The sequence below is a fragment of the Coregonus clupeaformis genome, chromosome 6, assembly GCF_020615455.1.
Source record: "Coregonus clupeaformis isolate EN_2021a chromosome 6, ASM2061545v1, whole genome shotgun sequence".
In the NCBI taxonomy this organism is placed as follows: Eukaryota; Metazoa; Chordata; class Actinopteri; order Salmoniformes; family Salmonidae; genus Coregonus; species Coregonus clupeaformis.
Genome location: NC_059197.1, coordinates 505257 through 528233, shown reverse-complemented (window position 1 = coordinate 528233; position 22977 = coordinate 505257). Strand labels below are relative to the sequence as shown.

Genomic DNA, 22977 nt, shown 5'->3' with positions numbered 1-22977 from the left:
CCCTCTCTATCCCTCTTCCACTCTCTATCCCTCTCCCCTGTTCTCTCTGTGGGCGCTTTCATCATGTTTATCAACTCAAGGGGTCTAACTGAGCTTAACAGAGAAGGAATACAAACATCTGTTTGCAGTATGCACCTGTTCTCACGGTGCCTGTGCTGAGTCCAAGGCCTTACTGAGAGCCAAAACAGTAGTAAGACAGAACACACTGACACTACTACTCACAGGATAGGCCTTATTTGACCTTATTGGAGACCATTCATTCATCTGTCAGCTAGTTCTCTTTACAACCAATTACTATGTTAAACTAATTAGTTCACCACCAGAGGTTGATTGGTGATGTGTTTTGGTTGGGAATGTACAGATGTGTGGAGTATAATGAGGGGTACTAGAGGAACTGTATGACGTTGATTCTGTAGAACACTGACCGCGTCTCCAACTGACCCCATCCCCACCACTTTCTCCCTCCCTCCCTCCCTCCCTCCCTCCCTCCCTCCCTCCCTCCCTCCCTCCCTCCCTCCCTCCACCAACCTAGCCCGCAGGGCCTTTCTACAGAAAGCACATTCCTTCTCCTTTTCTCTATCATCCATCCCTCCATCCTGTCATTCAAGGTCTACAGTCGACCTCACTCCCTCCATCTCTGTGTCGTCCGTCCTCTCTGCGCCCCCTCCCCCTCAGTGACTCCTGTCATTGTGAGCCCAGCTCTTGTCTTGGCTTGTTGTGTGAGAATGGGGTCATTGTTGCTGCACTCCCAGTGAGTGTTCCCTGCCCTAGCTAGCGAGCACCACCGTGTCCCTCTGTCCCACCTCCATAGACACACACACACATACAGACACAGTATATGCAATTGCGCACACATACACATGCATGTAACACATGCACATATAAAGACATGCATGCACAAACATACTACTCTCAGTGATACATTCAAGGAGGAGGGGAGGATGCATTTTGAAAGCATTCGAACAGGGCCCTTGAGAGATTAATTCATTGATTGAATCAGGTGTTCTAGTGCTGGCCAGTATTTTCCTACTCCTGCCATGATGAGGAATCAAGTCAATCTGTGATGGCTCTTCTAGCTGCAACATCCCTTTTCTGTGTGTGGGAGAGAAGCCAGAAAGACAGGCTACTCAGGAAGTCCAGCCCAGTTATCCACCGACCGTCAGCTAGGCTACTTTATCTCTGATAGGGATTAGTAGCTACTGCTAGCCATAACGCTAATCCTTTTCTAAACAGACACACATTCAAACGCTTTTCAGTGGCATGCTATGCACTAATCCGATAAGTAGCAATTATGGAGCATGTATTACATTTACATTTACATCATTTAGCAGACACTTTTATCCAGAGCGACTTACAAATTGGTGCATTCAACTTATGATAGCCAGTGGGACAACCACTTTTTTATTTTTTTTATTTTTTTATGGGGGGGGGGGGGGGTGTAGAAGGATTGCTTTATACTATTCCAGGTATTCCTTAAAGAGGTAGGGTTTCAAGTGTCTCCGGAAGGTGGTCAGTGACTCCGCTGTCCTGGCATCGTGGGGGAGCTTGTTCCACCATTGGGGTGCCAGAGCAGCAAATAGCTTTGACTGGGCTGAGCGGGAACTGTGCTTTCGTAGAGGTAGGGGAGCTAGCAGGCCAGAGGTGGATGAACGTAATGCCCTCGTTTGGGTGTAGGGTCTGATCAGAGCCTGAAGGTAAGGAGGTGCCGTTCCCCTCACAGCTCCGTAGGCAAGCACCATGGTCTTGTAGTAGATGCGAGCCTCAACTGGAAGACAGTGGAGTGTGCGGAGGAGCGGGGTGACATGAGAGAACTTGGGAAGGTCGAACACCAGACGGGCTGCAGCGTTCTGGATAAGTTGTAGGGGTTTAATGGCACAGGCAGGGAGCCCAGTCAACAGCAAGTTGCAGTAATCCAGACGGGAGATGACAAGTGCCTGGATTAGGACCTGTGCCGCTTTCTGTGTAAGGTAGGGTATTCATATCATAATTGAAGGATACCTAAATGTAAGATGATGATACTCAATATTTCAGTCCAACTCACACCATCTAACCGAGTAATATCCAAGTTACTAGCTCCTGTAATAAATGCTGAATTATCCAGTGGAGGAAAAAACTATTAAAGACTGGACAGGCCAGCTTGCAGACACAAGGCCCCACTATTCAGGTGACTGTTGAACGTGTCAACTCGCTTTCCATTTGAAGTGACAGCACTCAAAACAGCACCAGGTAATGTCAACCACCCACCCCATCTTTATGATGCCTATATACAGTATAATAGCCTCTTGTTCAGTATCTTAATGCTCAAACAGCTTTCACAAAAACTCCCAACAGTGGCTACAAACTTGGTTTTTGATGGAATTCCCTTGGTTGCTTTCCTTGGTTCCTTTCCTTCATATCGACTCATCTATAAAAGGACTTGATAGGTGAATTCTCAGAGATGGGTATCTATCCAGTCCTTTCACCTATCAGTGGTTGTGCAGGAAACTGGGTCATGGGACAGAAGCAACCATATATATCTGTATACAGTAAGACTATTGGGAAACAGTCATGTAGGTTATATAACACACCTACCTCTGCAGTATAGAAGGGTCTATCTGACCAGTGTGTGTCCATAGAAACAGAATCTATAGAAAGGGCTTAGAACCTCTAACCCTGGCAATTTGACTGGTAAACTCATGGGTACACTCGCTGCCAGTCCACCCATTATACCATCATTGACTTGAATGGGGAGGTCTGTTCTATAGATTATATTTCTATGTGTGTTACAGTAGCCAGGTGATCAGTGGTACAGTATTTTGTTACCTGATGCTGAGTCATGCCAATATACTGTTCAACTCAATGCAGTGGCTGCAGACACGTTAGCCATCACAGGGTAGAGTTTCCAAGACCGCTTTCTGAAGACCCATTATCTAGGGCAAGTTGGATTTCATCTTGGTCAAATCACCTGATCAATAATGTTTTTAATTGAATGGCTATCAACTAGGGCCATGTTTTTGAGAATTGTGTTGTTAATGACGTGATTGTTCACATGACCATATTCTTAGGGCTTCTCTGAGTCAGCCTACTGTATGTGCTTATAAACTGTTATAACACTTATATTCATATTTATTTAGATTTTGCTGCTGGTGTGAGAGCCAGCACACTCTTGCCCTGAATAATATGGCCCAAGGAGGATTGGGCACCACTGAGAGAGTGGGCTGATTCTGGATCAGTGTGACAGGTACAGCTAAAGGGACCACGGGACAGTGACCTGCCAACCCACAAACACTGCTGTCACATCACTCTAAGGAGGTCACCGTAATCAGATTATCCTGGTTACACAGTCAGACTCACTACTCTAGCCTCAGCCTGGCAAACAACAACACAGAGAGAAAGGCAGAAACACGCAGAAACACACACACACACACTACAAATACAGTGAGTGTGTAGAGGAGAGGTTGGCGGACCAGCCAGGGTGGCGGGGAAGATAAAGAGGAGAAGCTTCTCCGTAACCGCAGTGATGCCAAACGGGCGGCGGTTTGAAGAGGATATCTGAGACCTGTACACCTGGACAATGAGCTGAGGTGTAACCCTAAACTAAGATGAACCACTGTTTATCCCCCTCTCTCTCTCTCTCGCTCTCTCTCCTTCTACCTCCCCAATCTCTCTCACCTTCTATTTCTCTATCTTTCGTCTCCCTCTGTCCCTCTTTTTCCTCCCTTATCTTTGTAACCTTTCCTCTCTCACCATCTCTTTCGCTTCCTTCCTTCTCTCTCTCTCTTCCTTTCCTTTCTCCTCTCTTCATCTCTCTCTCCCTCCGGGCTTCACCGGGGTAATGTAAACATTCATCTTTAAGTCGTCGTCTGATCACATACTTGAATACTTTATCGTTTTCAAATGGGCCACAGGGAAAGAAGACAGCTTGGCAGACTGAGACACTCCTTAGAATTCTTCCGTGTGAAAAGATGATGTCAAAGTGAAATAATTGACATTTGCGCAGAGGCTGACAGCTCGATGACTCGACACAGCCCAGTGTCGTGAAGGCAGCTCTGCGTTGTTGCCAAGGCTTCACCGTCCAATTCCCATCTGATCCCTATCGTTACGGTTACTGAGGGAGGGGCAGCTTTTTATATGGCGGCTCTCTCTACATCACAGCTTCACAAACCAGGGAGAGATTAGGAACATTTTGGAAGATCTGTGAGCAGGGTGTTTTTAAGCTACAGATACTCCAGATTGTCGCTCTCCTTCAAAAAGCCCTGTACTCAGCATCCTGTAGCCTCAACTCGTATCTCTACACCCCATCCCCCATGCTCACGTCTCACACACACACACAGACAGACCCACGCACACACACAAACACACACAGTGTATTTCCCCCCAATACACCAACAACTGCAACTGTGTCTTTAAAACAGCAAGTAGCACAAAGGACCAAAAATAGCTTGGCGAGTTGCAGAGCAGAACTGCTCTCCTTGAGGAGGGGTGGTAGAAAGAGGAGGATGAGAGGAGAGGATCGGAGGAGGAGGAGAGAAATGACAGGGGAAAGATTGCAGAGAGAGACAGCTCTCCAGGTCTGATCTTACCCTCTAAGGCTCAACTCAACTGTCTGTGTCAAACAGAAAACCTCTCTATTTCATTTCATCCACACATTACTTAAATTAACCCATCAACACAAGGGTTAACAGTACGTACTGTACTGTACATTCTCTAAGTGTCCGCTCATCCATCCTCTGTTAAATGAATTTCATATACTATACTGCCCTTAACTGGAGACTGTGACTAAAATAGGCATGAATACAGTCTGTCTACGGCCTTTGTGGCAATTAAGTGTGTATGCATGGCTGATTCAACATGCAAACAAACCAAAGGAAAGAATTAACGTATTCCCATTCTGAGTGTGATTTGCCCCCAAATGTTTTATATTTTACATGAAATAGTAAAGGACTAATTTGGAGCGAATGGGTCAGAAATTAAATATTTGAGACAGCTGTACACAAACTGTGGTATGAGTGGAGTGGGAGGCGAGTGTTGGTATACTCACTGTTGCTAGACTTGAGGTCTCTGTGTATAACCGGTACAAAGGTCTGATTGTGCAGGTAGTCCATCCCTGTGGCGATCTGCACGGCCCAGTTCACCAGCACCCTGGGGGGCACCTTCTTCCCAGCTAGGGCTCTGTTCAGGGCCCCCCCGCGGGCATACTCCATCACCAGGCAGAGGTTGGGCTCTCGCAGGCACACCCCTATCAGGTTGATGATGTTGGGGTGTCTGAGCATCCAGAAAAGTCTGGCCTCTTGTCGTACGCTTTCAGCTGTGGCGCTAATGTCCTCGTCAGGGTCCTGCCTGGCAGCTTTAACTGCCACCTCCTCCCCTTGCCACATCCCCCTATACACCTTCCCAAACCCCCCCGCCCCGATCACCTCCTCCAGCACCAGCTCCGTGAAGTCGATCTCCAGGGGGCACCCCTCAGGCACCCCACCCGCCACCAGCCCTCCTGGGGTTAGCTGCGGGTAGCTGCCCGCGTCCCTCCGAGTAACGTAGTTGCATGGGAAGATGCCCACCTTGTCTTGGATCTTTCCCGTCCACCAGCCCTCGTCCCCGGACACTTTGGAGTCCTTGGAGAGGACCTCCAGGAGGTCCCCGCGCCGCAGGGTCAGCTCCTCGTCTGCCGTGGCCTCGTAGTCAAACACGGCCGTCCAGTAGGGTATGGAGGTGGTAGAGCCGCCCTGATGGCCGGGGTGGGAGTCTGAAGAACCAGAGGAGGAGTTCCAGCTGCTGCCATTCTCAGCCTGGACAGCTGTAGCAGCACACACCGGGGGAGCAGGGGTCATGTGTGGGGGCATGGAGGAGAGAGGGGGGCCATAAGGGGGGCCAAGGGGACCAGCGAGCACGAGGCCAGGGGGAGGAGGGTCGCAGCAGCCCCCACAGCTGGTGCAGGGCAGGGGGGCTGCTGTGCTGCTCGCTCTGGCACACGGGTCCATGGCTTCCCGGCTGCTGGTCAGCGATGTGGGCCTGCCCTCTGTCAACTCACGCACAAAATCCATGCAGGGCCCATCAGCCGAATCCAGGCCTCCTTAACCAGAGGAGAGACAGATCAGTGGACAGGCAGGCCAAAGCTCCACTGTCCCATCACTTTCCCCTTCTACTGGGCTAGTTCCAGTTCCTGTCACCAATAATGTGTGTGTGTAGCAGTCTGTATTACCATGTATAATGCAGTGTGTATTTAACATGTATTCCTACTAGTTCACTCTGGGGTGTGTTTCTAAAGGGGAAAAGCACTCAGGGCAGATCCATGGCTTTCCCCGAGAGAGGCTACTGATTATTCTCCAATGTATGTTCTAGAAAGCTAACAGAAGTAGACCATGTGTTCCCTCTTCAGTACTGTGAGATGAGGTCCTTGTGGATGAGATTGCTTTGTGCTGCTCAGGAGAGCATGGTCAGGATCTGAACACGGGTCTCTGTAACATCCCACTACTGTATCTCTGTGGGGGGCTTATGATCCTCAAAGCATCTATTGCTATTTCATATTAGACTACTGATTTTATTTACTGTCTCCCTTGAGCTGGATGGTCTGAGTGGACCACAAAAGTTGAGTTTATTATGGTGTCTTACCATTTGTAGTTCCTTTAATTCTTGCCCTGATGAATAATACATGGCCAACGCTGCACTTCATTTCGCCTCATCGAGAACAGATCCTGACACAGAGATTTAAAGAGGCAGTGATGAAGCTACACGACAATTAAAGGAGATTGCGCATCTAAATAGGCTATTTATAGATCAATTGCACCACATGTAACAAAACACAAAATAGTTTAATCTGTATAGTTTAACATCCTCTGAACAAGGATCGTTGTTATTTCCAACCAAGCACAGCGCAGAAGAATATCGCTTGTCTAACATCTCGTCATTACAGGGTCATTGGCTTTTTGAATGCGATGAAATACTGCAATTTGTCTTGACCTCGTATTTTGTTTTAATATCAATTGAAATATTTCCTTACTTTGCTGCTGCCTCGTCTAAATCCTGTAGGACTACATCGATAAACGTGTACGCCAGTGTAATGTCCTTAAATAGCCTAGTCCTCCATTTTTAGATGAGGAATTACCGCAGACAGCATTCAGGCAAACACAATTGAGTGACTGTACATTTTGCGTCTTTGTAGTCAGCGAACTTCAATTATTGATCGTTCGTCGTTACATTGTCCGACCTACGTTCTGCGCACTGTAATGTTTCAATAAACGCCATACAGTGAGCATTCACGAATGCGCGAGTCCTCTCGACAGAGATATACCATGGGTACAGAACGGTCTGTTTTAGCCATTATTATCTAACGTTCATTTTGTAGGCTATAAAACGATGCTCATTCATAACATCTGATACATTTGTAATCATAAGCAATAGCCTTGTCTAGTTATATGGATACAATGTTGTACATTTAAGTTATTTGTGAGCAAAGGTCCCGCACCTGCTAGCTCTTAAGGAATCACACGCTAGGTTAGAGAACGAAATAGCCTACAATAATAATACATTATGGGTTTTGTGAAGGCATTTGGCTGTAATTCCAATTGCAAATATTTGTGTATCTCTGATCCGAGTTGACGTGATAAAAATGAGGCGATTAATCCTCTACCGTAACGTGTTTTCTTTGGCTATGATAGACAGATGCACCATCCTCGAGGCAATAATAATAACAATAATAATAATAGTAATGTAACAGGCCTAATAAAATCATAATCCTCCCTTTTAGTGCAACATTAAAATAGAATCCACTCTTTATGTGTACATTGCGTCTTGTCTTCTGGTTAAATAAACCAAATGTGAAAAATCAAATATTTACGGATAAAAAGCCTGGCCACTGTGCATCACAACATCCATTGACATTGTCGCATGGGCGTGTGATCGCATCCAAATATCCACCATCAGATTCCATAATCCAATTCCACAAAATGAATAGGCTTGGAGTCCTTGCTCATCTGGGTCAGTCGGTTGGCCAGTTGTCTTTCACAATCAAATAGCTTTTTTCTCCAAAAGACGTGCCATTTCTAGGACGAGCTGTCAGTCTCTAGGCTGACTTTGTATCCAAATACACCGGCTGGACTGGGGGTGGAATACGCCGTTGTATTCTGGGTAGTGTAGTTTCTTGAGTAGCCTACATCCACATATGCCTTAATATCTCATAATTTGGACATAGCTTGGATGACCAAATTAACTTTTGCTTCATTTTAATTATAACAAATCAGGGATTTAAAATAGTATATATATTTATCTATCTATCTATGACTTATTTTTATGGGTATCGCTTTAAAGTCAAGGCATTGCTTAACAGCCTATACTGGTAATTGTCAAGTAGCCTAGGTCATTAGGCTGATGCTTTGTGGATCAGTGGATTTAAATAGTTTTTTATGTGTATAAAACTGTGTAGCCTGTGTATGTCATGTGTGCATGTGTTTGTGTGCTAGACCATGCATGTGTGTGTGTGTGTCTCCAATTATCACACAACATACTCTCTAGGAAAGTATACAGCTGCATTTTATTGCAACTTACAACAACAAGCTTAATGCGTTACAATTCCATCACAATTTGGTAGATGTTTATCAAGCAGATATCTGGAGACAATACAACATAACACTGCCTAAATGGAACCTTAGCACCACACTGTCCCCTGGTGGTTAGGATGGATGACACTTAGACATTATCGGGGAAGCTTCACTTTCTGCACCTTCCCTCTCTGGGGCTCCATTGGCTCCCTCACCCAGTCCACCTCCAGCCTCCCATACATGCTCTCTCCAGAGGGGTCCATGGTGTGGCTGTTGAGCTGCCAGGGAAGGGGCAGCCCATGGTGGAACTGGGAGGGGGGCCTCTCCAACGACGACTCCCTCAACTGGATCTTCCGCACCACCCTCTGGCCCAGGGACACCTGGCTGGCCTTCCTGGTCTGAAGAGGGGACAGGGTGCAGGGGTAGCAATGGGCAGCCCCCAGGACATCCAGAGGGCCAAGAGCGGTCGGTCTGGCCCTTGGGGAGCGGAAGCCATATTGGGATTCAAGCTTGTACAGGCTCTCCCTCCAGTTGGGGTCCCCCTCCGCCTTACCCTCATAAGAGGGAGGTCAGGAGTCCACATGTGATCTATTTACAGAGAGCGAGAGACAGAAATAGACAGTAAAATAGAAAAAAGAGAGGAGAGCGAAAGGGAGAAATAGGGGAGAGACTGATAATGATTGAGCTAAAAAATAATATATTAAATAAATATACGAAAATAAACAATTATTTGATGAATCGTGTCTTGCCACACCACCACCCACCACATCTAAAGACTTCCAGGGTTTCTCTCCATGAAACACGGCGATTACTAATTAGGGCAGAAAATCAGCATTTGCCTCCCCCTGATTAAAATCAGAAGTTTTCCATTGGCAGACGCTGCCTGTTTAGTTAGCACCAGCAATACTGCCCTGGAGAGCAGAGGTCTGATTGGGTACTGAGGGATGAGAGTGGTAGCTAAGCGCACTGGGTACAAGAAGAGAAGACCAATGACGCTTGGGAACCAGTCAGTCACTACTTTGAAAGGGACTGGTCATTCGCTAGTAATATTACATAGCAAAAAGACCCAAAACAGAATGGCATCAATGCTAGGTTGTTTTTACAGATTGGCATTCACAATATCAATTGTATCCAATGATCACATCATGTCAACAGATGATGCTTTCATTGAGGAACTAGTTTGAAAATAATAGTGTATGTTTGTAATACAGTACAACGCCATCATGTAAAATGATGAACATTGCCATTGTGCACTGGAAGTAACGTGTTGACAATAATATATGCAATTAAACAAATGCACTGATTATGACACAAATTGTACCTTGCTCTGGGCTTGAAGTGCCTGTCCTTTGAACTCCAAGAAGGGCCCTGAGAAGAGAGAGAAGAAAAGGGCGGTATAACCCAAATGATTAGTATCAAAATGACACTACTCTGGGAAACAAAGCAAACTGTACTGGAGTCCCTGTGTACATATCGCCTGGACAGCCTTCTGCCGATGGGTTTGGTGGGAGCATCTGTAGATCTTTTGTGCTCCAGATCATCAACACAGTTTTCTATCCAGCTGTTTATGGAGCCTGTAGTTGTGAGAAGGGGTTGGGAGGGGAAATACATAAACAAATAATAAATAAATAAGACTCTTGCTAACAAAAGTGGTTGATTTGTGACAGATTTTTTTACAGAAATGTCAATCACCCTTAGTTCCTTTGATTTGAACACTACTCACTTCTTGGATACGTCTTCATTGGCCTGCATTCTATTCAGCAGGCTGATCTTGTTCTCAATGCCGTAGACCTGGCTCAGGATGTACTTGGCCATCTTCCGCAGGTCCATCGCTGGGTCTAGGAGAACCTCCGCCAGCAAGTACAGGTACTTGTCCTGGAAGTGATCTAGCTGATCCAGGTTCTTCATGGCCCCCAGGCGATTCCAGTGGGGGTTCCCCTTCTGGATATGTTTCAGGAGGCAGAAGGTGAGGTTATTTATGATCTCTGGAGGGATGTCGTAGGTCTCGAACATGCTGAGCAGGACCTATGTGCAGTTCTGAACACCAGGCAGGGTAGGGCGCTGACCCCGGCCCACTCCACCCCACCCACCATCACCGCCTCCAGGCACATCACACTGTCATCCAGGTCCTGGTCCCTGGAGGTCCGGATGATCCGCCTAGCTGTGCAAGGGCACACAGCCATGTCTATCACAAGGACCTCTGGACTACCACTGGCCACAAACAGTTCCTTCTGACCAGGGTTGTAGGCAAACCCCAGGGCCTGGTCCAGGAGGAGGAAGGGGCCAGGAGAGAAGTAGCAACTCCCCGCTGGCAGAGAGATCAATCTGGCGATACTATCCTGCGACACAGCCAGGAGCTGTGCCCGGCCCTGACTGCTCTCGACCCGCCTCAGGAGCTGTATCCCATCCCATTAAACAGCCTGTACAGGTTCTGGAGCCTCCAGATGGAGAATGACGAAGGGGAGTGGCACATGATGCTGTGCTTGCCCAGCGGCCACAGGTTGCGTACCCCCCAAGGGCCATCCAGGAACAGCTTGAGGAGGAGGTCCCCACTGCAGCTCCACTCCTTCACCCAGCCGTCCGGGGAGGAGGTGAGCAGCGTGTGGATGCTGGGCCTCATGACGACCGTGGAAACAGAGCGGGCGTGGGCCCTGAACTCCTGCAGCAGGCTCCTAGTATCCCAGCTCCACACCTGAATGGAGAGGAGATTAATGACACACATCCAAGCATCTCAGTTTATTTTAGTCATGTCAGCCTTGCTGATTTAACAATAAAACTTTCAGAACGTTTACTCTTTAGGAACATACAGTATATAATGGTGTGGGTATCCTTTCTGCATAAGACATTGTTGAATTTGTTTCTCCTCTTTATTCTCTTCCTTCATACCTGCACAAATCCAATCATGTCGCCCGTATAGAGGTACGTCTGCAGCCTGTCGGGCGACACACAGCGCAGAGTACCCTGACCAGGGCTCCTGAGAGCCCTGTACTTTTTCTTCCCCACAAAGTCAAAGCTCTTGATGCCGCAGTTGCAGAGCGCATAAAACGTGGACGCCTGTCTCTCCGTCACCAGGCCACACAGCACAGAGCCCAGGCAATTGGCCTGGTACAGGACCGCCATGCCCTGAGTTGGGTCAGAGAACATCGCAGGCCCCAACGAAGACCCGCTGGCTAGGCACAGAGACCAGGTGCTCCACCCGGTAGCCTCTGTCCAGGGGCAGGCTCAGGTTGTGCCTCAGATCCCCTCGCAGGTTCTCTGTCCACACCTCCATCTGACAGAGGGAGGTAAGGGTTCAGGGTTTTTCCGTTTTGAGGTTTGTGCTAATTCTATTTGAGCATCATGCAATGGCATACCGCCCTGGAACTAATTGCCCTGGCCTAACAGGATCAATCAAATGTTAATGTTAGGCACTGCATTTTATTATACACAGTATTGTCTTTAAATGTACATATGTAAATCCCCATTTAATGCCCCCTTCTCACCCAATACGAGGTCATGGAGTGTCCCCATTGGAAGCCCACCACCACAGTGCCACTGAGGCTTGAGTTGGCGGTGAGGCACTCTATGTAGTTCTGTGCACAGGAGTATCGGAACTGCATTGCGGGAGTAGCATCCAGATACAGGGCTGTCTCTTCCTCCACACACTTCCTATTAAATAGAATGGTAAAGTTCTTGTAATGTCGACGATGATGATGATGAGATCATGATCATAAATTAGATTTGAATGAAGATGATGAAGAAGAATGGGAGTTCCAATTCGTTTCTTATGGAATAGTAAAACAATTCCTATGACGTCAGAACTAGTCAAGTATGATAAACGTCAAAATGTCAAATCAAGAGTGAGTTAGGCCATACCTTTAAAGTTTGTTTCAGCTGCGGAAGAAAATATTTCCATTCTGGAACTATCCCTCTCATTGACGTCATGCTGCACCTTATCCCTTTTTCACTTAGACTACATTATTCTATTTCCTTGAAAAACTGGACTTATATATTTATTCTGGCACGACTATTATGACGTTGCAATAATGTAATGCAGCTTAATAGTAAAACGAGACTTTTGCGTCATAGTGGCCGCAGCATATAAGGTGCAGATGATGGGATATGTTTTCAGTAATGTCCAAAAGAAAATAATAAAACGCTGTATGCCTCTATTTGTATTGACGTGTAAAAATGCTTTGATTATAATTGACTACCACAAGGTTACGCTATTTACCAATAAGTAGGCTCCAACTCTATGACAACAACCCAAAATAGACTATTAACGTGGTGCAAAATGATTAACAGGCACAATGTAGCTAGCTACCTTTATACCCCCAAAATGTAACTGCGTATTTCTGAATAGCGCTGTTGTTTTTTCGAGACATTATTGCAACAGCACTCATTGCATTTTTGCAATGACCATACTAACATGTCTATGTTCAATGCAATTAATATGTGGTTGTAGAATACTGCCCTTCATATGTTACTATCGGTACTACAACAAACATGCTCGCACAGGCGCATTGCGGCGTGAGATCGTGTGCTAGCGCAGAACCGTGGTTTCGGCTGGCTTGTGTGATCGGACTCAGAGAGAGCATTCCTGGCAACGTCGCAAGCCGGATAGAAACAAGCTGTCCACTATTGGTCAATTAATGTTTCTCCTAAGATTGGGGATTTCTAAAGGGATATAAGTTCGTCGAAAGTACGAGAACGTCTGTAGGTAAGAAACATTCCCAAGTCGTATTTCAAAAGTAGTTTTAGTAATAGTTAAGGCTCCTCAACAACATTGAAAAGTGGCGAGTCAACTAGCTAGCGAGGTAATGGTAGCTACCATTGCTCACTACTTGCAACTGGACAGCGCGAGCTAACTTCACAAGCCTGCTATACAGTCAACAACTTGCATACTACGGGTTCTTTTTTGATCGTTGTTGCACATATCTAAACATGCAGTGAATATACGTCTCACCTAGACGCATATTATACAGTAACCAGTTAAAAAGATGGTATATCTGTCTCAGAAATAATGTTTTATTAACAAAAAAATGCCCGATCCTTCCCTGTCCGCGGTGTTTCAATACGCATGCGCATAGTATTGTGCATACTCAGGGTTTGTAATTATTTTACTTGAGTTAATCACAAGCGACAATGGTAAAACTACAAGTTCCAGACAATGGCATCATTGTCTCGTTAAGTGAAACACAACAACAGTTGGGAATGTAACCAAGCCAGCTAGCTTGAACGAGCTTTGAATTTTGAAAAGTGCTGCAGTAGGAAGTTGCTAATGTGGGTTGGTTTAGTTTTGACTGAATTGTCCATAAAATGTTTGATGTAAACACACTGTTTTCTTTAAGGGATTTGTGTTGGGTAGTTACACGTTTCGTGTTTGGCAGCCTAGGACAATGTGTTCGGTGATTCATGGGTAAAATCTTACAAACTAGCTAGTTAACTAACTTGGTCACTGAAAATTGGTGTTCCTTGTATGGGTGACTCTGGCTAGCATACCAACTAGTTAGCTAGCTAGATAATTTTATTAACTAAATCCCTCATAAGTGGTTTTACTGATTTCATTCAATCATATTTCATTCAGTCATGGAAACTTAAACCTCAAATAAGTGCTCCAATATTTTTTTGTAATTGAACAGAATGCTAGTTAAGCAGGCCATGCAGACCTGTTTTTACACATTAGTGTCAATGTTGATCAGCTGTCATTGTGACATGTTAAGATCAGTTGTGTCTGCCACCTAACCCATCTTATCTGCTAGGCAGTTGTAGTTTACCCATATCTCTGGAATGGAGTTTGTTTGTGATGTTAAAATATCCTCTTGATTCAAAGTTATCTGCTTTGTTCAAAGTAATCTGGTGGGTGGGTGGGTGTGTGTGCGGTGCAGTGGGAAAGGGGAGTGAAGCTTCTGCGTGTCTTCGTATATTAGTCCAAATGCCTGTGCACTGAATGCCGCAGGAAATAACACATCAAATATTAGGATAGACCTTTCATGCAGGGGGCAGCATAGATATGACAGCGCGTAACAATTTATTTTGGTTGCTTTCTCCGTAATTATTAGAATGACGATAATGCCAGTACCTGCAAGAAAAGGTCAAGTCCACTAACTTCCCTGCTTCTGAGAACAGAGGGTGTTTCAGATCAGCTCATTGATGTTACACTAATCACGTCTGCAGTTTCCTCAGGGATGAAAATAGGAGCCTATTCGATTAATTTGAAGGTAATTACATTAGAAAGGCAGTGCATACTTGTGATGTTCTGAATACCACAGGTAATGTTGAATAACCACAGCCAGGTGCCTCAGATTCCAACTTCAGATCCCCTCATTCATCCCTACTGCTTCAACTTTACAGGCGCTTATCTATGAAAGATAGAAGTGCTTAATTGAAACACTTAGTTTTGGATCATTTCCATCAGGGAATTTCTATCAATGTCTCATGTTTGATCAAAATATTTGACAAATGTTCTCAAATCAAAACCAAAACTAAGAGGTGTTATGTTTGGTAAACAGAGAAGCAAAGTCTTGAAACAGTAGGGCAGGCTATGACCTGGTTGATACTGCTTCATGGAATTCTCATGTCGTCATCAGTGGTCTCACCGGTTGGTGACCTGCTGGAGGGTTGATCATGCTTAGGTCATAGGGTAGGCTGCTGTTTGGGTCAACAAGTGAAGTTATGCACTGCAGTGAAATGCACTCCCTAAAATGCACTCGCTAAAATGTGACATTATGCCATTTACATGTTTCTGGATATTTATTTCCATGACTACTTATTGTTGCCAGTTGCTGAATTGCTAAATTTGATAGTTTTATTTAGGTTTAGTCCATTTCATATACAGTGCCTTGCAAAGGTATTCATCCCCCTTGGCGTTTTTCCTATTTTGTTGCATTACAACCTGTAATTTAAATTGATTTTTATTTGGATTTAATGTAATGGACATTCACAAAATAGTCCAAATTGGGGAAGTGAAATGGAAAAAATAACTTGTTTCTAAAAACTAAATAACAGAAAAGTGGTGCGTGCATATGCATTCACCCCCTTTGCTATGAAGCCCCCAAATAGGATCTGGTGCAACCAATTACCTTCAAAAGTCACATAATTAGTTAGATTGCACACAGGTGGACTTTATTTAAGTGTCACATGATCTCAGTATATATACACCTGTTCTGAAAGGCCTCAGAGTCTGCAACACCAGACAAGGGGCACCACTAAGCAAGGGGCACCACCAAGCAAGCGGCACCATGAAGACATAGGAGCTCTCCAAACAGGCCAGGGACAAAGTTGTGGAGAAGTACAGATCAGGGTTGGTTATTAAAAAAATATTTAAAACTTTGAACATCCCACGGAGCGCCATTTAAATCCATTATTAAAAAATGGAAAGAATATGGCACCGCAACAAACCTGCCAAGAGAGGGCCGCCACCAAAACGCACGGACCAGGCAAGGAGGGCATTAATCAGAGAGGCAACAAAAATACCAAAGATAACCCTGAAGGAGCTGCAAAGCTCCACAGCGGAGATTGGAGTATCTGTCCATAGGATACAAAACAGCGCCGGAAGAAGATGGCTGCCGTTTTACAGCCCTCTAACCAATTGTACTATTATGTGTGTTTTTCCGCGTTATTTGTAATTTATTTTGTACATAATGTTTCTGCCATCGTCTCTTATAACCAAAGAGAGCTTCTGGATATCAGGACAGCGATTACTCACCTCGCATTGGACGAATACTTTTTCTTCAACGAGGCGTTCGCGAAGGATATTCTTCAGACACCCAACAAGGCCCAGATCCCCGTCATTCGCGTGAGGAAGAGACGGAGATATCGTGGACGCAGATCCGGGTGCCTTGTAAGGATCCGACGGCGAGCGAGTAAACTGCCTCTCCCATCAATCCTATTAGCCAACGTTCAATCTTTTGAGAATAAAATTGACGATTTAAGATTACGGTTATCCTACCAACGGGACATTAAAAACTGTAATATCTTATGTTTCACGGAGTCGTGGCTGAACGACAACAATGACAACATTCAGCTAGCAGGCTATACGCTACATCGGCAGGACAGAACGTCTGACTCTGGTAAGACAAGGGGCGGCGGTCTGTGTATATTTGTAAACAACAGCTGGTGCACAAAATCAAATACTAAGGAAGTCTCGAGGTTTTGCTCGCCTGAGGTAGAGTATCTTATGATAAGCTGTAGACCACACTATTTACCAAGAGAGTTTTCATCTATATTTTTCATAGCTGTCTATTTACCACCACAAACCAATGCTGGCATTAAGATTGCACTGAATGAGTTGTACAAGGCCATTAATCAACAGGAAAACGCTCATCCAGATGCAGCGCTCCTAGTAGCCGGGGACTTTAATGCAGGGAAACTTAAATCCGTTCTACCTAATTTCTACCAGCATGTTAAATGTGCAACCAGAGGGGAAAAAACTCTAGACCACCTTTACTCCACACACAGAGACGCATACAAAGCTCTCCCTCGCCCTCCATTTGGCAAATCTGACCATAACTCTATCCTCCTGATTCCTGCTTATAAGCAAAAACTGAAGCAGGAAGCACCAGTGATTCGGTTAATAAAAAAGTGGTCAGATGACGCAGATGCTAAGCTACAGGACTGTTTTGCTAGCACAGACTGGAACATGTTCCGGGATTCTTCAGACAGCATTGAGGAGTACACCACATCAGTCACTGGCTTCATCAATAAGTGCATCGATGATGTCGTCCCCACAGTGACCGTACGTACATACCCCAACCAGAAGCCATGGATTACAGGAAACATCCGCACTGAGCTAAAGGGTAGAGCTGCCGCTTTCAAGGAACGGGACTCTAACCCGGACGCTTATAAGAAATCCCGCTATGACCTCCGACGAACCATCAAACAGGCAAAGAGTCAATACAGGTCTAAGATTGAATCATACTACACTGGCTCTGACGCTCGTCGGATGTGGCAGGGCTTGAAAACTATTACAGACTACAAAGGGAAGCACAGCCGCGAGCTGCCCAGTGACACAAGCCTACCAGACGAGCTAAACAACTTCTATGCTCGCTTCGAGGCAAGCAACACTGAAGCATGCACGAGAGCACCAGCTGTTCCGGACGACTATGTGATCACGCTCTCCGTAGCCGATGTGAGTAAGACTTTTAAGCAGGTCAACATTCACAAGGCCGCAGGGCCAGACGGATTACCAGGACGTGTACTCCGAGCATGTGCTGACCAACTGGCAAGTGTCTTCACTGACATTTTCAACATGTCCCTGACTGAGTCTGTAATACCAACATGTTTCAAGCAGACCACCATAGTCCCCGTGCCCAAGAACTCTAAGATAACCTGCCTAAATGACTACCGACCCGTAGCACTGACGTCTGTAGCCATGAAGTGCTTTGAAAGACTGGTCATGGCTCACATCAACAGCATAATCCCAGAAACCCTAGACCCACTCCAATTTGCATACCGCCCCAACAGATCCACAGATGATGCAATCTCTATCGCACTCCACACTGCCCTTTCCCACCTGGACAAGAGGAACACCTACGTGAGAATGCTATTCATTGACTACAGCTCAGCATTCAACACCATAGTGCCCTCTAAGCTCATCACTAAGCTAAGGATCCTGGGACTAAACACCTCCCTCTGCAACTGGATCCTGGACTTCCTGACGGGCCGCCCCCAGGTGGTAAGGGTAGGTAACAACACATCTGCCACACTGATCCTCAACACGGGGGGCCCCTCAGGGGTGCGTGCTCAGTCCCCCTCCTGTACTCTCTGTTCACCCATGACTGCATGGCCAGGCACGACTCCAACACCATCATTAAGTTTGCCGACGACACAACAGTGGTAGGCCTGATCACCGACAACGATGAGACAGCCTATAGGGAGGAGGTCAGAGATCTGGCCGTGTGGTGCCAGGACAACAACCTCTCCCTCAACGTGACCAAGACAAAGGAGATGATTGTGGACTACAGGAAAAAAAGAGGACTGAGCACGCCCCCATTCTCATCGACGGGGCTGTAGTGGAACAGGTTGAGAGCTTCAAGTTCCTTGGTGTCCACATCACCAACGAACTATCATGGTCCAAACACACCAAGACAGTCGTGAAGAGGGCACGACAAAGCCTATTCCCCCTCAGGAGACTAAAAAGATTTGGCATGGGTCCTCAGATCCTCAAAAAATTCTACAGCTGCACCATCGAGAGCATCCTGACTGGTTGCATCACCGCCTGGTATGGCAACTGCTTGGCCTCCGACCGCAAGGCACTACAGAGGGTAGTGCGTACGGCCCAGTACATCACTGGGGCAAAGCTCCCTGCCATCCAGGACCTCTATACCAGGCGGTGTCAGAGGAAGGCCCTCAAAATTGTCAAAGACTCCAGCCACCCTAGTCATAGACTGTTCTCTCTGCTACCGCACGGCAAGCGGTACCGGAGTGCCAAGTCTAGGTCCAAAAGACTTCTCAACAGCTTCTACCCCCAAGCCATAAGACTCCTGAACAGCTAATCATGGCTACCCGGACTATTTGCACTGCCCCCCCACCCCATCCTTTTTACGCAGCTGCTACTCTGTTAAGTATTTATGCATAGTCACTTTAACTCTACCCACATGTACATATTACCTCAACTACCTCAACTAGCCGGTGCCCCCACACATTGACTATGCAACGGTACCCCCCTGTATATATAGCCTCCCTACTGTCACTTTATTTTACTGTATATATAGCCTCCCTACTGTCACTTTATGTCACTTTATTTTACTTCTGCTCTTTTTTTCTCAACACTTTTTTGTTGTTGTTTTATTCTTACTTTTTTTGTTTAAAATAAATGCACTGTTGGTTAAGGGCTGTAAGTAAGCATTTCACTGTAATGTCTGCACCTGTTGTATTCGGCGCATGTGACCAATACAATTTGATTTGATTTGATTTGACCACTTTAAGCCGTACACTCCACAGAGCTGGGCTTTACGGAAGAGTGGCCAGAAAAAAGCTATTGCTTAAAGAAAAATATAAGCAAACACGTTTGGTGTTTGCCGAAAGTCATGTGGGAGACTCCCCAAACATATGGAAGAAGGTGCTCTGGTCAGATGAGACTAAAGTTACGCTTTTTCGCCATCAAGGAAAACGCTATGTCTGGCGCAAACCCAAGACCTCTCATCACCCCGAGAACACCATCCCCACATTGAAGCATGGTGGTGGCAGCATCATGCTGTGGGGATGTTTTTCATCAGCAGGGACTGGGAAACTGGTCAGAATTGAAGGAATGATGGATGGCGCTAAATACAGGGAAATTCTTGAGGGAAACCTGTTTGTCTTCCAGAGATTTGAGACTGGGACAAAGGTTCACCTTCCAGCAGGACAATGACCCTAAGCATACTGCTAAAGCAACACTCGAGTGGTTTAAGAGGAAACAGTTAAATGTCTAGGAATGGCCTAGTCAAAGCCCAGACCTCAATCCAATTGAGAATCTGTGGTATGACTTAAAGATTGCTGTACATCCAACTTGAAGGAGCTGGAGCAGTTTTGCCTTGATGAATGGGCAAAAATCCCAGTGGCAAGCTTATAGAGACATACCCCAATAGACTTGCAGCTGTAATTGCTGCAAAAGATGGCTCTACAAAGTATTGACTTTGGGGGGGTGAATAGTTATGCACGCTCAGGTTTCTTTTTTTTTGGTCTTATTTGTGGTTTGTTTCACAAGAAAAAAATATTTTTGCATCTTGAAAGTGGTAGGCATGTTGTGTAAATCAGATGATACAAACCCCAACAAAATAGGAAAAATGCCAAGGGGGTGAATACTTTTGCAAGCCACTGTATGCTGCCTTTATTGCCTTTCAAAGTTAAAATATCTGTGCGGCTTTAAAATGATTGACTTAAATCACCTCTGGAGATAAAAAGCTTGCCTATTTCAAAATAATGCTTGCCTCTGTGGTCACTTGGGACCCCGTAGTAGTGCTTCTCATTGTAGTTCCATAAGGAACCGTTCTAAATGATCTCGAGGAATATGCCGTAGTTTCTTGCTCTCTGAGTAGGCCTACATTATAAAAAAAAGAATTTACAGTACAAAGGGGATTGTATCTGGGCCACCCCAGTTGCATGCTCCCTGTAAACTTTGTGATTCACGCCCCTCTCATTAATGACTCATCGAAGTCTGTGCTTTTTGAAGAACAGACTGGTTCTCAAGTGTACACTCTTACTCAGCTGTTGAGTTAAGAAAACCATTTTCATAAAATGTATCAAACATGGATTGAGTGTCAGGTGTCTTCTAAAAAAACTAGACTATACAAGCCCTATAGATTATTTATTTTTCTTCCACTTAGTATTTTTCAGTTTCAGCTATTCCAACAGCACAGTTTGAGTCCTAACCACCACACTGGCAGTCCTCCCAATGTTTGTAATTTTAGATCTAGACTGTTTCTTGCCAGGTTTTTCCCTAACCCCTGGGGACTTTCTGGTTAAATAAAGGTTAATAGAAATAAACAATATACTGCACAGCTTTACATAAGATGCGGCAGACAGACGGATCCATCATGCTCATTAGTGTAGCATCACAGCTCAGAGAGGAGGAAGCAGCCTCAGGCTAGGGATACCATCTGGCCCTCGTCATGCTGGAGAGAGCGTCATACATTTGTGCATTGTTTTTAATTTGAGCACATCCCTCTCACATCCTGAGTAAATAAATAGTGTTTATAGCTGCTATTGATGTTGTAATCTTAAAATATAAATACATGGCATGCACATGCAATTGGCATTAACCCACCTGCACCAGTGTTGCTCACAGAATCTCTTTGAAGTATTGGCCTCCCTTGAAGCCTGTCTGTGACTCAGCATGTATGACAGTTTCAACAGTTTGAGTTACAGAAAAAGGAGCAGGATGTTCGTTAAAATGAGGATCTACTTTATGGCTCCTCTACTGTCATAAAACATCATCCCTTCTCCTCACTCCCTCTGGCATGAACCCCCTAGGTGTTAATAAAGCTATCTGATTCACTTTTCAGCCGGGAGGGAGAGCGAGCACATCTCCCAGACCCAGTGTTTCTTCCCCTGCAGGCTTCCCCAGGCTGTTTGACTGGGGTAAATATAGCCTGTTGGTTTTAGCTGGAGGATAAACACAGATGTTGAGTAGCCCTTCCTCGCCACAGACCAGCATCCTCCTTGCACTGAGGGAGAAATGCCCCACTGTCCACAAAGGTTTTAAACAGGGTTATAGGACTTAGTAAGGTTACTGTTAGGGCTATAAGTCTCAATACAACAGGGGTTTTTCTGCATAAAAAAGGTGCATAGGTGGTGGTCGTGGCAGGGGGTGTGGCAGTGGGCAGGCGGCGAGGCTGAATTTTAGATAATTATTATTATTTTATTTTTTCTAACCAATTTCCTGCAATTCTACAAAAGTCCAGGTAGCAGATAATGGACCCTAACCGATATTTATACAAAAATATAAACGCAACATGCAATAATTTCAAAGATTTTACTGAGTTACAGTTCATATAAGGAAATCAGTAAATGTATTAGGCTTTAATCCATGGATTTCACATGACTGGGAATATACAGTGAGGGGGAAAAAAGTATTTGATCCCCTGCTGATTTTGTACGTTTGCCCACTGACAAAGAAATGATCAGTCTATAATTTTAATGGTAGGTTTATTTGAACAGTGAGAGACAGAATAACAACAAAAAAATCCAGAAAAACACATGTCAAAAATGATATAAATTGATTTGCATTTTAATGAGGGAAATAAGTATTTGACCCCCTCTCAATCAGAAAGATTTCTGGCTCCCAGGTGTCTTTTATACAGGTAACGAGCTGAGATTAGGAGCACACTCTTAAAGGGAGTGCTCCTAATCTCAGCTTGTTACCTGTATAAAAGACACCTGTCCACAGAAGCAATCAATCAGATTCCAAACTCTCCACCATGGCCAAGACCAAAGAGCTCTCCAAGGATGTCAGGGACAAGATTGTAGACCTACACAAGGTTGGAATGGGCTACAAGACCATTGCCAAGCAGCTTGGTGAGAAGGTGACAACAGTTGGTGCGATTATTCGCAAATGGAAGAAACACAAAATAACTGTCAATCTCCCTCAGCCTGGGGCTCCATGCAAGATCTCACCTCGTGGAGTTACAATGATCATGAAAACGGTGAGGAATCAGCACAGAACTACACGGGAGGATCTTGTCAATGATCTCAAGGCAGCTGGGACCATAGTCACTAAGAAAACAATTGGTAACACACTACGCCGTGAAGGACTGAAATCCTGCAGCGCCAGCAAGGTCCCCCTGCTCAAGAAAGCACATATACAGGCCCGTCTGAAGTTTGCCAATGAACATCTGAATGATTCAGAGGAGAACTGGGTGAAAGTGTTGTGGTCAGATGAGACCAAAATCGAGCTCTTTGGCATCAACTCAACTCGCTGTGTTTGGAGGAGGAGGAATGCTGCCTATGACCCCAAGAACACCCTCCCCACCGTCAAACATGGAGGTGGAAACATTATGCTTTG

General features: G+C 45.4%; 3 protein-coding genes across 7 annotated transcripts in view; 1 reads left to right on the top strand and 2 right to left on the bottom strand.

Moving 5' to 3' along the window:
* The window catches only part of LOC121568443 (mitogen-activated protein kinase kinase kinase 10-like), a 31299-nt gene extending 23245 nt beyond the window's left edge, over positions 1-8054 (bottom strand). Inside the window, exons 1-3 of one of the 4 annotated variants that reach the window (XM_045217021.1) lie at positions 6977-8054; positions 6589-6671; positions 5021-6049 (exon numbers count right to left, since the gene is read on the bottom strand). In XM_045217021.1, coding sequence (XP_045072956.1) covers positions 5021-6049; positions 6589-6649 — 1090 coding nt within the window. In that variant the 5' untranslated portion in view covers positions 6650-6671; positions 6977-8054. Of the gene's footprint in view, positions 1-5020; positions 6050-6588 lie in introns of all 4 variants that reach the window. The other 3 variants (XM_045217022.1, XM_045217018.1, XM_041878982.2) reach the window with 3 other exon arrangements.
* A 538-nt stretch (positions 8055-8592) lies between these two features.
* Positions 8593-12156, bottom strand: LOC121568236 (WD repeat-containing protein 87-like). Its single transcript, XM_041878793.1, has 5 exons — positions 11996-12156; positions 11400-11784; positions 10237-11205; positions 9835-10087; positions 8593-9101 (listed from the first exon to the last, which is right to left on the bottom strand). Exons 2-3 carry the CDS (start codon positions 11655-11657, stop codon positions 10903-10905), a joined length of 561 nt encoding a protein of 186 aa, XP_041734727.1. The 5' UTR covers positions 11658-11784; positions 11996-12156; the 3' UTR covers positions 8593-9101; positions 9835-10087; positions 10237-10902.
* Positions 12157-13078: 922 nt separating this feature from the next.
* The window catches only part of LOC121567374 (signal-induced proliferation-associated 1-like protein 3), a 103954-nt gene continuing 94055 nt past the window's right edge, over positions 13079-22977 (top strand). For both annotated transcript variants that reach the window (XM_041877379.2, XM_045217012.1), the window contains exon 1: positions 13079-13212. The gene's annotated coding sequence lies outside the window, so the exon portion shown is untranslated. The remainder of the gene's footprint in view (positions 13213-22977) is intronic.

Bases quoted from the DNA above. Each gene is read 5' to 3' on its own strand.
- LOC121568236 (XM_041878793.1), bottom strand. From the start codon at position 11,657: ATGTTCTCTGACCCAACTCAGGGCATGGCGGTCCTGTACCAGGCCAAT. The intron at 11,206-11,399 runs GTATGAAGGAAG...CTCTCCATTCAG, and splicing joins ACATGATTGGATTTGTGCAG to GTGTGGAGCTGGGATACTAG.